Source organism: Prionailurus viverrinus, chromosome D1 (genome assembly GCF_022837055.1).
Source record: "Prionailurus viverrinus isolate Anna chromosome D1, UM_Priviv_1.0, whole genome shotgun sequence".
Taxonomy (NCBI): Eukaryota; Metazoa; Chordata; class Mammalia; order Carnivora; family Felidae; genus Prionailurus; species Prionailurus viverrinus.
Window position 1 is genome coordinate 106,895,799 of NC_062570.1, and position 16,483 is coordinate 106,912,281.

The 16,483-nt window shown below is 45.7% G+C and overlaps 2 protein-coding genes across 12 annotated transcripts in view; both read right to left on the reverse strand.

The window, feature by feature from the left end:
- Nucleotides 1-2,854, reverse strand: part of BBS1 (Bardet-Biedl syndrome 1) — a 20,833-nt gene extending 17,979 nt beyond the window's left edge. For 2 of the 6 annotated variants that reach the window (XM_047878298.1, XM_047878297.1), the window contains exons 1-3: nt 2,492-2,852; nt 2,082-2,158; nt 1,913-1,947 (exon numbers count right to left, since the gene is read on the reverse strand). In XM_047878298.1, the coding sequence (XP_047734254.1) occupies nt 1,913-1,947; nt 2,082-2,140 (94 nt within the window). In that variant the 5' untranslated portion in view covers nt 2,141-2,158; nt 2,492-2,852. Of the gene's footprint in view, nt 1-1,912; nt 1,948-2,081; nt 2,186-2,452 lie in introns of all 6 variants that reach the window. The other 4 variants (XM_047878301.1, XM_047878296.1, XM_047878299.1 and 1 more) reach the window with 4 other exon arrangements.
- Nucleotides 2,855-3,487: 633 nt separating this feature from the next.
- The window catches only part of DPP3 (dipeptidyl peptidase 3), a 36,032-nt gene continuing 23,036 nt past the window's right edge, over nt 3,488-16,483 (reverse strand). For all 6 annotated transcript variants that reach the window (XM_047878464.1, XM_047878463.1, XM_047878467.1 and 3 more), the window contains exons 15-18: nt 16,315-16,435; nt 14,821-15,000; nt 6,970-7,132; nt 3,488-4,008 (exon numbers count right to left, since the gene is read on the reverse strand). In XM_047878464.1, coding sequence (XP_047734420.1) covers nt 3,836-4,008; nt 6,970-7,132; nt 14,821-15,000; nt 16,315-16,435 — 637 coding nt within the window. In that variant the 3' untranslated portion in view covers nt 3,488-3,835. The remainder of the gene's footprint in view (nt 4,009-6,969; nt 7,133-14,820; nt 15,001-16,314; nt 16,436-16,483) is intronic.

Here is a 16,483-nt window from a genome sequence, read left to right on the forward strand (position 1 = left end):
TTGTTTACTCCATAAAAATTTACTGAGTACCCAATTTGGGCCAGGCACTGGGCTAGATTCTGGGAATCAACAAACTAGCTCTTAAAAGTTATTTCACAAAAGCATCGAATATTTCACATTAGTTATTGGAGCTGTGATTTCTATAACTTTCACTGCTATAAATCCAGTGCCAAGCACACACTAGGTATTCAGTCCATATTGATGGATAAATTAAGGGCAGTGTCTGTATCTCTTCCCGACTGTGTACTGATTCATTTCTTTTTTTTTTTAAGCATAGTTTTTTTTTTTTTTTTTAATTTTTAAGTCTTTATTTATTTTTGAGAGAGAGACCAAGTGTGAACAGCGGAAGGGCAAGGAGAGGGAGACACAGAATCTGAAGCAGGCTCCAGGCTCTGAGCTGTCAACACTGAGCCCGATGTGGGGCTTGAACTCACGAACTGTGAGATCATGACCTGAGCCGCTCCGATGCCCAACCGACTGAGCTACCCAGGCACCCGATTCATTTCTGACTTTAGAGTCTGCACAATGCCTGACACACAGTAGAGGTTCACTGCACACTTGCCAAGTTGCAGAATGCTTTAAGGACAGGAATTGGGGGCATATGTCCACCAAATTCTCCTGTACTCTCCGTGAAGGGTAGGGTTCCAGACCTGTCTTCTAACTGCCCAAATAACATGCCCACTGTGGGTTCAGTGCCCATGGTTGAGCCATAGTGGAACAAACACATGACTGGGAATGCAACCAGACCCAGGTCTGCCACTTTTTACAAACTCACTAAGCTTACTCAGTCTGAATCTATTTTCCCATTAACAAATTGGGAATAAATATGTATGTATGTATGTATGTGAAAATGTTCAAAAAGGGTCTAGTCCAGAAATGGACACTCAATATATGCTAACCCACTTAGCCCAAAATATTTCTCAACCTTTTAAAAACCTGACCTTTAATTTTAAAATTTATTTATTTATATTTTATTTATCTTTATGTTTTTATTAAACTTACAACTTAACCTTTTTATTAAAGTTTTCAGTCATATACAAAAGCAGAGAGATTAATATAATGAATCCCCAAGTACTCACCATCCAGTTTCAAGAATTAGTAACTCATGGCTAATCTTAAAATCTATGCTCATTATATATTTTTAACTTTTAATGTTTACTTATTTTTGAGAGACAGAGACAGAGCATGAGTAGGGAAGGGGCAGACAGAGAGGGAGACACAGAATCCAAAGCAGGCTCTAGGCTCTGAGGTGTCAGCACAGAGCCTGACGTGAGGCTCAAACCCATGAACTATGAAATGATGACCTGAGCTGAAGTCGGATGCTTAACCAACTGAGCCACCCAGGCGCCCCTATTTATTTATTATTTTAGAGAGAGGGAGAGCATGCAAGCAGTGGAGGGAGCAGAAAAAGAGAGAGACAGAATCCCAAGTAGGCTATACTCAGTGCAGAGCCCTAGGTGGAACTCCATCCCATGACCCTGGGATCACTACCTGAGCCAAAAACAACAGTCGGACATCAACGACTGAGCCAATCAGATGCCCCTTGCCCTTTTAATAAACATAAAGCTCTCTCTTCCTTCCCTTCTACTTGCTCTCCAAATTCCAACGCCCCACTCCCAACCATCGGATGTGCCCTTCCAGCAAGGAATTATGTCAAGTTAACAAAATTAAGAGGCTTTGTCTTGGTAGAATCCCCAGCAGCATTTTGTTCTGCTTTGCTTTCTGCAGTCTGTATTCTGAAATCAACAAGTTCTCTTCACTATCCACATAAAAATAAAAATTAACACTAAATGTACTTTTTCAGGGTACATGAGCTCCAGATTATGCTGAACTTCTTTGGAGCCATCAGGAAACCTCATTTCTGATATCTCCCCACCCCCCAATTCTCTTTCAGCTGAGGGCATATGCTTACCTTGTACTCCCCATCCCCATGCAAATCTGCCAGCGCTGGAAAACACAAAAGGGCCATAAACCGGGGTTTCAGAAGCTTTGAGGCTTCACTACAGAACCATTATTTGACCCCTCCACCCCACCCCACTCCCCCCACCCAGAAGCAGGGGTTCCTGGTCCCACAGACTCACCCAGGCAGCTGGAAAAGGTGTGGATGTTGGCCACGGGGTCGTAGTGTGCGTCCAGCCATTTCGAACTGGCCTCGTTGCTGGGAGAGGAGGGAAAGAGTTGGGCGCTGAGTCCCAAGGGAGAGTAAGAAAACTTTGAGGGGGCTAGTCTCAGAGTGAAGTGTGTAGGGCGCTCTGAAATGGGGATACAGAACCTCTGGGTCCAAGTCCAGGCTCCACCACAGGCTCCCTGAGTGACCCCGAGTCACACACACGCATATTCACTCCTTGGGCCTCAGTTTCCCTACTTGATCCCTAAAATCCGTTCAAGGACACCCGGTGCCTTCCGAGAACCGCAGGTGCCCAGATCCCAGGGCCCAAGACCCCCTCTTTACATTTATAGGAAAGGAGGCCTCGAAGACCCCGGCCTTCACCTCTCAGCTCGGCCGCAGTCGGAATCAGACGAAGACGCAGCAGCCATCTTCGCAGACGTCGCCTTGGCAACCGGCTTCGGTCAGCCGCCGCGCAACGCCCAATAACGCCCGGGCTGCGGGAAGCGCGCGTACAAAGGTTCCGGGCACTCAGCTTTCCGGCCCAGGGCAGGGAGGTCGCCGTGGGGCAGACGCTGCACTCGGTTGAGCTTCTGGCTGCTGAGGCGCAGTCTCTCGTCCCAGCTCATAGGTTTTACCTTTGCTCCTTCCCAGCCTGAACTTGGGGGCCCTGGAATCTCTGGGTTATTGACAGGACCCTCTGGCCTCAAGGCCTGGAGGGAAGCCCTTCTAGTGTTTATGAGCAGTGAGAGTAACTGCTTACCCTCTTCATCCTCATGGTTAACCGGGCTGGAAAGGTTCTATGTCCTTTCTTCCCATCTTGCTCTAGCGGTCTGGGCTCGGAGAAACAAAACACGGGGTTAAGAGATTAAATCCTAGGATGACTGACGTTGAGAGTTTCTATAGTTTTTAGTCTCCTGTAATATTTTATTTTATTTTTAATTTTTTTAACGTTTATTTATTTTTGAGACAGAGAGAAACAGAGCATAAACGGGGGGACGGTCAGAGAGAGAGGGAGACACAGAATCGGAAACAGGCTCCAGGCACTGAACCATCAGCCCACAGCCCGACGCGGGGCTCGAACTCACGGATGGCGTGATCATGACCTGAGCTGAAGTCAGATGCTTAACCGACTGAGCCACCCAGGCGCCCCTCCTGTAATATTTTAAAATATAGGAAATGCCACAAAGGAGGACTGCAAAAATGGTTCTATGTTCCTCTTCGTGTTTGTCTTGTACCATCTAGAGGTGATATCAAAATCCTATTGTAGAGGGGAGCCTAAAACTGACCTTCCTTCCCTTCCCCAGGGCTCCCGTTACCCTCCTGGGAACAAATGAGAAGTGAGGCAAACGCGAGGATTCACACAGATCACAAAGATGGTGGTTGTTTCTAGTATTTATTTTTCTGGTTATAAAAGTAATACATGAAGAGCACTGGACTGGGAGAGGTTTTGAGTCCTGCAGGATCTAGACAGGTCACTTCTCACAACTTCCATTCCCTCACTTGGCAAGCAGAATAAGGAGCCTGGCCTTGCCCACTCTACCAAGGGCAGTGCAGATCAAATGAGATAACACAGGAGAAGCACTTGGTAAACTGGAAAGTGCTGACAAATGGAAGAGGTTAGTGTCACCACCCTCGGCTGAGGTAGCACCAAGGTCTGAGCTCCTGCTCCTCCCCTAGCATACACGTGGTTTGATGGAGTTGAGGGAGGAGCTGCATAAATCGGTCTCAAGCCTGGCCAGATGGGGCCTCACTGGGGCACTTCCAGAACCGGGCATCAGCTGTGGCCAGTTGGGTGAGGATCTCCTCCAACTCGGGCCCGTCCTCTGGGAAGCGCTCAGAGAAGGATTGGATGAGACCAGCAGCCGAGGCCTCATACTCGAGGAGCTGCACTTCTGAGCCTGGGGAGGAGGATAAAAAAAAAAAACAGCAACAGGGAAAGGTCTTAATAGGGAAGCAGATAATCATAATCATAGAAGCAGGTAGTTACCAGGTGCCAAGAATCGTGCTCGGTGTTTTATTATCGATTTCATCCTTATAATAACTCTATGAAGAAGGAAGTGTTAAAGGGGGAGTAGTCAATAAATTGACTCTAATCTAAAGGGGGAGAGTCAATAACTATTAAGAAGGAAGTGTTAAAGGGGGAGTAGTCAATAAATTGCTGCACTCATTCACTCATTCACTCATTCATTCATTCATTCACTTAATGAGTATATACTCTAGTGCCATGTTAGGTTAGACAGATAGTCCTTGACCTCCAAAAGCTTACAGTCCAGCAACTGCTTCATCTCTGACTACTGTGGGACCTTGGGAACATTTCACAAGCTCTCTAAGCCTCACTTTCCTCATCTATAAAATGGGAATGAGCATAGTACCTCTTCTCTCAAGAAGCTATGGTGACTAAATACAACAATGCACAGGAGTACCTGGGTGGCTCAGTCGGTTGAGCATCTGACTTTGCTCAGGTCATGATCCCAGGGTCATGGGATTGCGCCCCATGTCAGGCTCCATGCTAAGCATGGAGCCTGCTTAAGATTCTCTCTCTCTCCCTCTGCCCCTCTCCCCCACTTGTGCACTCTCTCTCTAAAATGAAAAGAGAAATATGATAATGCATGGAGTAAATGCCCAACAAGTGCTAGGTATCACTAGCATCGTTATCTCTGAACCCATCAGAGTTAAAAGGGCACCTATATAACTCACAGGCTGTTCTGGGGGTCCCCTGAATACTCATGGGAAGAATTTCCCTCCAACATACTTCCAATGCTTTACCACTCATAGAACCTTGTTGTGCTCTTGTGGCATTGCGGGGTGTATGTAGCTAATACCACAGGCTTTGGGTTCAGACAGCCCATGTTCAAATCCTGGTTCCGCCACCCACTAACTGTTGACCTCAGACAAATACACAGCTCCTCTGTGTCTCAATAGGGGTAATAACTTCCTCAGTGGGTTGCTGGGAGTTAATCACAGGAAGTTTTTACCCAGTGACTGCCACATAAAAGTCCTCAGAAGTTAGTCACCACCACCACCACCACCACCATATCTTTGAAAATCCAACCTGCTCTTCAGGCTTAGTTTAACCACTTCTTCCCCAGAAGCTTCACCGATTCCCCTGAAGGTGAATGTGACCTTCTCTAAGTGTTCAGATCACCGTTTGGGCCTCTTGGGTGCTTATTAACACTCCCTGGGTGTGATCATTTCTCTCTAGGCCTTATTCCTAATGGACCGTGAACTCTTGAGGCAAGGGCCTGGGTCTGATTCATTGCTCCATCCCCAAGGGCCCACATAGGGCTGGACAAGCAGAGCAATGCTGTTGTAATGAGCATTTATTATGTGTCTGGCATGATTACTCATTTGACATGCATTGAGCAGCTCCTGTGTGCCAGGCCCTATACTAGCTACTTGCTGGGGATATGCCATTTTCGCTGACATGGAGGCAAGGCAGGCAAGGAAAATAGCAAAGAGTGACAATGCATGAAGGAATCACTTTAGGTTGAGGGGTCAAGGACAGCCTCTGCCAGGAGGTGCCATTTTAACAGAGACCAAAATGACAAGAAGGACCAACCAAAGATTGGGGGAGGATTGTACCCAGCAGAGGAAACATTGAGTGCAAAGGCTATGGCAGCCTCAGGGGGCAAGCTCAGGGGGCTGGAGAAATGGAAAGGCCATGAACCTGGAGGCCAGTGAGTCAGGGAAGAGGGGTCCCAGAGGCCTGCTAGGGGTCCGGGCCAAATCCCCTGGAGCCTCTGGAGTGCAGCGTGAAGAGTTGGAAATAAGCCTCTTAAATGTGTTTTCCTTGCCAGTCGGAGGTAATTATTTCATTTAGCCTTCACGACTGCCCATGACTCTGGTAGTGAGGAGCACTCTTAATTCGGCTCTTGGTTCTTCTAGTAAAGAGCTGTAAGCCTTGAACAATTTAGTCTCTGTGCTTGTTTTCTTAACTGTAAAGTGGGGATAATACCTACCTCATTGGGTTAGGGTGTGAGGATTTATTTTTATTTTATTTTTAAGTAAGCTGTATGCCCAAAGTGGGACTTGAACTCATGACCTCAAGAGCCAGCCAGGCACTGCTATGGTCAGGATTTAAAGGGTTAATCCAAGGAAAGCACTAAGAGCTTGAAGAGAGTACTTAATTTAGGTTTACTACAGTGTCAGCACACAACCAACACTGGCTCTATGACTGAAGACACCCAAGCCAAGAGAGGTTAAATGATTAGGCCAAGGTCACAGAACAGCTCTGAAGCTCATGTGGTAACCACTGTATGGCACTAACTCATGTGACAGGAGTCAGGAACGATGGGTCAGGAGGGGAGCGGAAAGTGAATGCAGCAGCGGGCTGGGACCCCAGGGGCCTCTAATACAACAGGTACAAGTGCAGTGCAGACAGGGTCAAGGCTTCTGGAAACAGGATTATCATTTGAGGAGGGAGAGGGACCATGGGGCTGCTGATCTCTCTGCTGGGCTCTACAGAGTCACCTTGTCCCCAGAGTTCCACCAGCCTGCAGGGTTCCAGCTCACTGCCTGCCCTGACCTCTCCTCATCCCCAGGCACCGAGAGGCCTGATTCTCCAGGACTATTCCTGGCCTCCCATAAGCTTGAAGTCTGTCTGTTCCACTAGCCCCTGCTCTGCTGGCCTTCCTCAAACCTCCAGTCACTGTCTTATAAGCAGCACAACCGTGTGTGTAGCAGGGAGGTGGTAGATGCTGAGGTTTCGGCCTGGGGTTTGGCCTGGGGTTTGACTGTGGCAGGGAGGGAGAGAGGCAGGAGTCACTTCAGGTAGCCTGAGCCCAGGGATTGGTTCCAGGCCTCGTCTCTCATGGGGCCCTGAATGGCCCCCCATCAAAGGAGGCTCAGCAGTCTGTTACCTTCAAGACGAGTGTTGGGCTGAACGATGAGCTTCCGAGATTCCTTGCGGAGCAGCACGGTATCCCTGAGGGTGAGGAAGCACTCAGGGGGTGCATCAGTGACCGCTGCGTACCCCTCATACAGGGCCCGGCCTCCGGCCACATCTCCCGTGGACTTCAACACCTGTGGGAAGGCAGGAAGAATCAGTGCCTATGACAGGCACCTCCCCTGCATCCATGGGGCTTTGCCAGGGGCTGCAGCCAACTGTGCCCAGCCCTGGACAGTATCTGCTCTCTCGTGGTGTTACTGTGCTGAATATGTGAGAAATGTAGATCAAGGGCTTAGCTCATAGTAAGTGCCCAGTAAAGTGAAGCGAGTATTTCTCATTTGGTTGTCTCATTTGAGCTGTGGACAGAGAAAGCATTACCATCGCTTTTTTTTTTTTTATTTCACATACACAAAATATATAGTATATATATTAGGTTATAACATATGGGTCATAAACAATGTAATACATAGGTTATAAAAAATAATAAGACACCCATGCAACCAGCACCCAGCTTGACTTAGCTCCTTCCTTTTTTTAAAAAATTAAATGTTTAAAAAAGTATTTATTTATTTTTGAGAGAGAGAGAGCATGCACATGAGCAGGGGAGGGACAGAGACAGAGGGAGAAAGAGAGAATCCCAAGCAGGCTCTGCACCATCAGCATGGAACCTGAGGTGAGGCTCAAACCCATGAACCATAAGATCATGACCTGAGCTGAAATCAAGAGTCAGACGTTTAACTGACGCAGGTGCCCCCACACCAAGAAAAAAAAAATTTTTATGTTTATTTATTTTGAGAGAGAGGAGAGACAGGGCATGAGCAGGGGAGGGTCAGAGAAAGAGGGAGACACAGAATCTGAAGCAGGCTCCAGGCTCTAAGCTGTCAGCATGGAGCCTGATGCAGGGCTCAAACCCACAAACCGCGAGATCATGACCTAAGCTGAAGTTGGACACCCAACTGACTAAGCCACTCAGATGCCCCCAATTTTTAAAAATTAAGTAGGCTCTATGCCCAACATGGGGCTAACTTATGCCATCAAGAGTCACATGCTCTACCCGACTGAGCCAGCCAGGCACCCCAAGTTAGCTAGCTCCCTTCTTGACTGCATCCTGGGGCTTCCTGTCTGAGGATATAGTCCCCGATTCTGTGCTTATCGTTCCCCTGTGTTCCCTAAATTCTGCTCTCAACCATGTTATTTTAACTTTGGCTTATGTCCTATGATTTGCTTTTTCTGCTCAATTTATGTCTGAGATTCATCTGTAGCTATAGTTCACCCATCTCACTGCTGTCCAGTATTCCACTTATAAACACAAACAATTTAATCTCTTCCCATGCTGATGGGCAGCTTGTGCTGTTTGCCATTTGGCACCGCTGTTGACACCCTTTGTATCTCCTGCTGAACAGAATGAACAGATGCAGATTTCTCTAGGAGAATCATTTGTCTAGAGGTCAGGGGAATGCTCCATCTTAGATGAGCCCACCTTGTTCTCCAAAGTTGTTGGACCAGGCGATGCTCCCAGAAACAGTGGCTGGCAGTCCTGACCACCTGGTATACCCGGCTGGTGTTGGCAGTTCTTCATTTTTGCCAAGCTAGTGGTATAAACCTCATGTGGGTTAAGCTGTGCTTTCCTGATTGCTCAAGAGGTTGAACGTCTTCCCAGAAGTCGAGGCATCATTCATTTTCCTCTCCAGTTCATGAGTTTTGCTTATTTTTGTGTTGGGTTGTCCTTTCTTCACCTTTTTTTTTTTTTAAGTTCTTTCTTTATTTAAATACTAACCTTTTGTTAATACACATGTGGTAAATACCCTATCTTAGTTTAAGATTCATCTTCTCACATTATTTATGGTAACTTTTGATGAGTAAAAGCTATTTTTTTTTAATTTTTTAATGTTTATTTATTTTTGAGAGAGAGAGAGACAGAATGTGAGCAGGGAAGAGGCAGAGAGAGAGAGGGAGACACAGAATCCAAAGCAGGCTCCAAGCCCTGAGCTGTCGGAACAGAGCCCGACACAGGGTTTGAACCTACAAACTGCGAGATTGACCTGAGCCAAAATTGGACACTCAACCGACTAAGCCATCCAGGTGTCCCTTTTATTTGTATTTTTAGTTTAATCTTAAAGATTTAATTTTTAATTTAAATTTATCTTATTTTTTAACTTTTAAATGTTTATTCATTTATTTTGAGAGAGAGACAGAGCACATGCATACAGCGGAAGGGCATAGAGAGGGAGACAGAGAATCCTAAGCAGGCTCTGTGTAGACAGTGGGACTTGACCCCATGAACTGTGAGATCATGACCTGAGCTGAAATCAAAAGTCAGACTTTTAACATACTGAGCCACCCAGGAGCCCCTAGAGGTTTTATTTTTTTAAATAATCTCTACACCCAACATGGTGCTTAAATTTACAATACTGAGATCAACAGCCTCACCCTCCACTGACTTAGCCAGCCAGGTTCTCCAATAAAAGCCAATTACTTTTTAAAGTTTTTATTTATTTATTTTCAGGTGGGGAGGGGCAGAGAGAGAGGGAGAGAGAGAATCCCAAGCAGGCTCTGCACTATCTGTGTGGAGCCTGACCCACTAACTGTGAGATCACGACTTGAGCCGAAACCAAGAGTCAGACGCTTAACCAACTGGGCCACCCAGGCATCCCAAAGCTATTTTTTTTTTTTTAAATGGAAAAGATTCTTTTTTTATTATTATTATTTTTAATGTTTTATTTATTTTTGACTGAGAGAGAGAGACAGAGCATGAGCAGAGGAGGGGCAGAGAGAGAGGGAGACACAGAATCCGAAGCAGGCTCCAGGCTTTGAGCTGACAGCACAGAGCCTGATGCGGGGCTCGAACTCACAGACCGCAAGATCATGACCTGAGCCAAACTCGGACACTCAACCGACTGAATCACCCAGGCGCCCCAGCTATTTTGAATGTAGTTAAAAGGACTGATCTTTTCCCTGATAGCTGGTGCTTCTTGTGCTTAGAGAAATTCTCCTTCACCATGAGGTCATAAAGATATTCTTCTCCCAGTTTAAAAGTTTGCCTTTCCTATGTAAGACTTTAATCTCGTGGTGTTGACTATGTATTGCAGAAGGTAGAAATCCAGTTTGGCTCTCCATAAGGAGAACCTGTTGTCTCAGCATGACTTATTAAATGGTCCCTCCCTTCTCCAGTGGCCTACCATGTCCCTTCTATCATCTACGAGAGTCAATGCCTGGTTCTTGGTTCATTCCACTGGTCAGTTTGTCTATTCCTGCCCTAGGGCTATAATGAACTTAATAATCTTAGAATAAATTTTGGTATCTGATGGAATGAGTCCCCCAACTGGTTTTGCTTCAGGACTGCCTTGGCTCTTCATCATGATCACTTATGCTTCCATCTAAATCTTGCAATCAGCTTGTCAAGTTCCATGAAAAACCCTCTTGGGACTTTATTCAACCCTGTGAAACTCTTTATTAATTTCAACAATTTGTAGATTTGTTTGGCTTGCCTAGTCATATCATTTGCAACAAAGAGTTTTGTTTCTTCCTTTTGAATGCCTCAACTTTACATTTTTCTTCTCGTTTCCTTCCAAAACCTAAGACCTTCAGTAAATTGTTGATCAGAAGTGGAAATAGGGAGCATTTTTGTCTTCTTTCTAATTTTTATTTTATTTTATTTTGGTCTTCTTTCTGATTTTAAAAGGAGTGTTGTAGTGTTTCAACAGTTGACAGCTATTTTCATTTTTTGAAACATTCTTTATCAGTTCAGAAAATGCTTTTCAACTCTTGAGTTTTTGGGTTTTTTAATTTTTTTTTTCTTAAATGTTTATTCATTTTTGAGAGACAGAGAGAGACAGAGCATGAGTGGGGAAGGGGCAGAGAGAGGGAGACATGGAATCTGAAGCAGGCTCCAGGCTCTGAGCTGTCAGCACAGAACCCAATGTGGGGCTTGAACTCACAAACTGCGAGATCATGACCTGAGCCAAAGTCGGACACTCAACCGAGCCATCCAGATGCCCCTAAACTCTTGAGTTTTTAAAGAGGTGGTTTTTTTTTTATCATAAATGGATATAAAGGGTCTTTAAGAGCTTTTTCTAAATTTATTGAGATGATTGTGGTTTTTCTCTTTTAATCTGTTAACATGCAATTTTCATAAATGTATTTTCTAATGCTAAATAAACCTTGCATTTCTGGGATAAATCCACGTTGGTATTTTCTAGATTTGGTATGCTAGGATCTTGTTTAGAATTTTGGTATTTACATTTTCCTTTTTGGAACTATCTTTGACTTTGGTATCCAGGTCAAACTAGCATTATAAAATGAGGTGGAGAACATTCTCTCTTTTTCCATTATCTGGAAGAGTTTATGTAAGATTGATACCACCTGTTACTTGAATAGTCTGAAGGATTCACCTATAAAACTCTTAGTATTTTTTGTATGAAGACTTTAGATCACTGATTTAATTTTTATAATGGCTGAAGGACCATTCGAGTCATCTACTCATGAGTGGACTTCAGTATGTTTTATTTGTCTAAGAATTTGTCCACTTCAACAAAGTTGTGAATTTTATTGATGTAAGTTTCTGATATATTTGTACTTATGTGCCCTTTAAGTTTCTACTTTTATTTGTGTCTTCGCTCTTTTTCTTGACAAACCTTGTCAAATGTTTGTCGATTTTATTATCTTTTCAAATAATCAACTTTGGACTTGTTGGTCTTCTCCATAGTTGTATTTCAGCTCCTTTGTGTCTGCTCTTATATTTGTGATTTTTCCCCTTCTATTTTCTATGTATTTCCTTCTCCTCCCTGAATTCTAAAACTTGATGGACTTATGAATTGGGTCTTTACTCAGTTCTAGGAAATTCTCAGCCATTATCTCTTCTAATATGTCTTCCCCCTCCCCCTCTCTCTCCTTTCCTCTTAAAGTTTCAGTTTACTTCCTTAGACCTTTCACATTGTCTCCCATGACTCTCCACTTCTCAATTTTCTTTTTTTTCCCTTTTTAAGTTGTGTGTGTGTGTGTGTGTGTGTGTGTGTGTGTGTGTGTGTGTGTGTGTTTAGAAAGAGAGCAGAGCAGGAGAGAGAGACAGGGGGGAAGAGAGACAGAATCTCAAGCAGGCGCCATGCTCAGTGCAGAGCCCAAAAACGAACTGTGAGATGACCTGAGCTGAAACCAAGAGTTGGATGCTCAACTAGTTGAGCCACCAAGACGCCCCTCTTTCAAAATTTCTATCTTTGTCTCTGTGCTACCTGCTGTATATTTTCTTTTATCTTTAGCTGAATCTAAAACTTGTTTAACCTGCCTATTTTTAGTTTCATTGGCTGGATAGTTTATTTCTGGGAGTTCCATGTGACTCTTTTCCAAGTATCTGACATTTTGTGGGTCTGATCCTTACTTCTGCCGATCTGCAGGTGGCAAAGTAGGACTCCTGCTAGGGCTCCCACCAGGTAAGCCTCTTCCTCTTAGACCCAGGGTTACAAGGTTATTAGCTCTAGTAAAGAAAACCAACGGGGACCTCTGAGGGATCAGTTAAAGAGAACATCTTGTCTTTCTGTCTTCCCAACAGTACTGAGCACACGGAAGTACTGAACACACATTCACCAAGCTGACATGTCAGACCCCATGAGCTTAAACCAGAGAGCTGGTAACACGGATGCCAGTGGGAGGCAGATGGTTTCATAAACCTGACTAAGGCAGGTATAGGTAGTAGGGAGTAGACCTGGCAAACTGGAGAGTCCTGCCATGCCCAGATGTCCAAATATGGTGGCTCCTGCTTAGTTTCAGCCTCTTGTTCACATGGGACTTGAGCCTACTGATGCCAGTCCTTCCAAGAAGACAGAAATACAGATTTATACCGAACCTTGCCAATTTTCACAATACACGGTGGGCCAAAATGGACTGTGTGTGTGACCCCGGCTGAAGCCTCTCCTTACGGAAATGCCTTCATCTTCCCTGCTTGCGGTCTCCTTGCTGTCCTCTTGGCTTTTACTAAGGGGCTAATAAAACAAAGAGCCACACCAGAAATGCTTCCATATTCTGTTTCTTCTGTAAAACTATTGCTGAGGTCACTGTCCATCCTGCTGAATGATTCCTCTTATACAGAGACTGAACTGGTTCAGTCCCTAGAACGGAACACTTTGTGCTTGTTCAATACTCAGTCGCAGTTCAATATTGGCCTAGGATTTGGGAGATTTGACTCCTTCACCTAGTGACTTGTTGTTGCTGTTATTATTACTATTACTATTAACAGACTATTTTGGAATAATTCAGATATGCAGAAAAGCTGCAAAGATAAAACAAAGAGTTCTCATATGCCCCTTGCCCAGCGTCTCCTATTGTTAACATTGTACAAAATTGGTACATTAACTAACAACTAAACTCTAGACCTAATTTAGATTTCACTAGTTGTCCCGTTAATGGCCTTCTCCTATTCCAGAATCTAAGACATCATATTGCATTTTGCATCTACTGACGTTTAATTTCTAATTTTACTTTAACGGCCAAATATCTTTTATTTAAAAAAATGCCTTTCTTGGGGCGCTTGGGTGGCTCAGTCGGTTGGGCGGCCGACTTCGGCTCAGGTCATAATCTCGCGGTCCGTGAGTTCGAGCCCCGCATCAGGCTCGGTGCTGACGGCTCAGAGCCTGGAGCCTGTTTCGGATTCTGTGTCTCCCTCACTCTGACCCTCCCCCGTTCATGCTCTGTCTCTCTCTGTCTCAAAAATAAATAAACGTTAAAAAAAATAATAATAAATAAAATAATACATCATTGTTTTAAAAAAAAAGAAAAAAGAAAAAAAATGCCTTTCTGGAAATAGGCAGGAGTATAAACACAGAGGTATTTGCTGAATTGAAAAGCTGGGCCTTCTACTGGTTGAAAAAGCCGGCAGGACCCCGCTCCAATGGCAGTCGCTGCACCATGAAGAGCGAGCCTTCAGTGGCTCTGAAACTTTGCTGAGTGTCAGACTCACCTAGCAGGCAGGTAAACATGCATATTCCTGGACCCTGCTCTCACAACTTCTGAATCAGGTCTGGGGTGGTGCCCAAGAATCTGCATTTGTAGCCTGCTCCTGGGTGATGCTGGTGCTGGTGATCCATGGACCACACCTAACGTCACGCTGGCTTGGAGAACACGACATTTTATCTCAGTATGTCGTTTCATGTGATTCCTGCCAGGTGAGGCAGGGAATGTATCCCATTTAACACATGAGAAAAGTGGTGCCCAGCAAGGCAGAGTATGTTGCCCCAATCACACAGCTGGTTAATGCTGACACCAGAACCCCCAAAGGTCCCGGCTCTAAGCATCCCGACATGGGAGAGCAGCCAGGGCCACGTTGACCACTGTCCTTTACCTACTAAACTCCAGGCCTCCTCCTGTCCCTCAACCCACGGAGCTCATTCCAATCCCCAAACCAGACGTTGTTCTTCCTGTTTCCTCTGCTCTCACATCTTCTCGCAGCCAAGGTTCCTCCTTGCCACTCAAGTTCCAGCTTAAATACCATCTCCTCCAAGAAGCCTTCCTTGACCACCCAGGCTAAGGGGGCTCTGCATCCCTTTCCCCTCCAATCTCGCTTGCTATCACATCAGCAAGTTTTACTGCCTGTACAGGTCTTTTCGTGATCTGAAATGATCTCATTCACTAATTGTTCACATGTTTATTGTTCCCCTTCTCGGCAGTAAGCCTTCCCTTCATCTCAGTGCCTGGCACGTGGTAACACTCGGTATACAGACTTGTCGAATGACTGAATAAATAAATAAAAATAAATTAATAAATAAACGGATGATCGGAAGGCTACAAGGTGATGCTGGAGAGCAAGTCTGGAGGGCAAGAGGGCCCTGCTTACCTGAAGTCTCCTGAGGAACCGCTCCAGGGCAGGCTTGCCCACAGACCGGATCTTGTTGTGGTCAAGGCGGACCCGGGCATCTGGCCGCCCATCGGTGCCTGTGGTGGGAGTGACAGTAACGAGTCCCTCGCCAGCCTCCAGCAAGACCCTCAGGATCACAAACCGGGCCTGCATGTGGGCCTGCCAGAGCCAAGAAGAAAGGAATCATTTGCAACCCTGATGGAAGACATATCAAGAGCTTGGGCCTAACATACGGTATGTGCTCATTAACTGTCAATTAATTCTTACCATTGAATTCTCCCTCATTCCGTGGGCCTTTTTCTGCCTTAAGTGCAGAAAGACAGGCCTTAAGACAGGCTTTCCTGGGAAATAGGAAGGCCATTCCCAGGCAGAACCATGAGCCCTGTGCTCCCCTTTACCAACCCCTATGCCTTTCTCTGCTCCAAACCCCACCCTGATGATAGCAGATGTCTCCGGGGGTCCCGCGCAGTCCAGGTCACCAAGCACCTTCTCCTCCACATCTTGTTTGCATTCAACAGTGGGACCAAGTGAGCATCAGGATCCCCAGTTTACAGATGACAAAACAGAGGCCGAGAGAGGTGAACTGACTTGCTGAGGATCACACAGCTGTTACAGAGAGCAAGGACTTACACCTAAGCTTCCTGACTCTAAAACGTGTGCTCTGGGGCGCCTGGGTGGCGCAGTCGGTTAAGCGTCCGACTTCAGCCAGGTCACGATCTCGCGGTCCGTGAGTTCGAGCCCCGCATCGGGCTCTGGGCTGATGGCTCAGAGCCTGGAGCCTGTTTCCGATTCTGGGTCTCCCTCTCTCTCTGCCCCTCCCCCGTTCATGCTCTGTCTCTCTCTGTCCCAAAAATAAATAAACGTTGAAAAAAAAAATTAAAAACAAACAAACAAACAAAAACGTGTGCTCTTTTGATGACATAAGATCGCCTCCTTAGAACATACTTGTATAACTTTCAAAAACGTCCCTACTGCTTACCTTATTTCCGAAACACATCTCATAACTGACCAGTCTAGCCTAAAGCTCTGGAGGCAGACCGCTTGGATTTGAATCCTGGCTCTGCTACTTACCAACAAGTTACTTAATCTCTTTGTGCCCCCATTGGCTCATGTCTACAATGAGAGTAATAACACACCTACCTCCTGAGGTTGACACTGGGAACAAATAAGTCAATTCAGGTAAAGTGCTTAGAAACGTGTGTGGCACGGAGTAAGTCCTACACAAGTCAACTATTAGCAGTCATAGTAAAATCACCTCATCTGATTTGCCATCAGAAGGGGGCAGGGGGATTATTACTCCCATTGCACAGACAGGGACACTGAGGCTCACAGCAGTGTGACTTACCCTCCCCACCCCCCTCCCCACTGCCGACCACAGGCAGTAGAGTCTGGGATTAAACCCAGTTCATGTTACCTTGTAGGTAGATATGGTTGTCCAATCCCTACACCTAGAATCCTGACCTTGGTCCTTACCTGTCTCCAGCTAGACACCTCAGGGGTGTAGAACTCCAGAGCGAGCAGCCCGGCCCGAACCATGTTGAGCCAGTTCACATAGATCACATCTTCCGCATCAGCCCCCTCAAAGCCAAAGATCCTGGTGGAGGGACAGGGTGGTGGCAGGGCCAGTCAGAGGCTGCCTGGG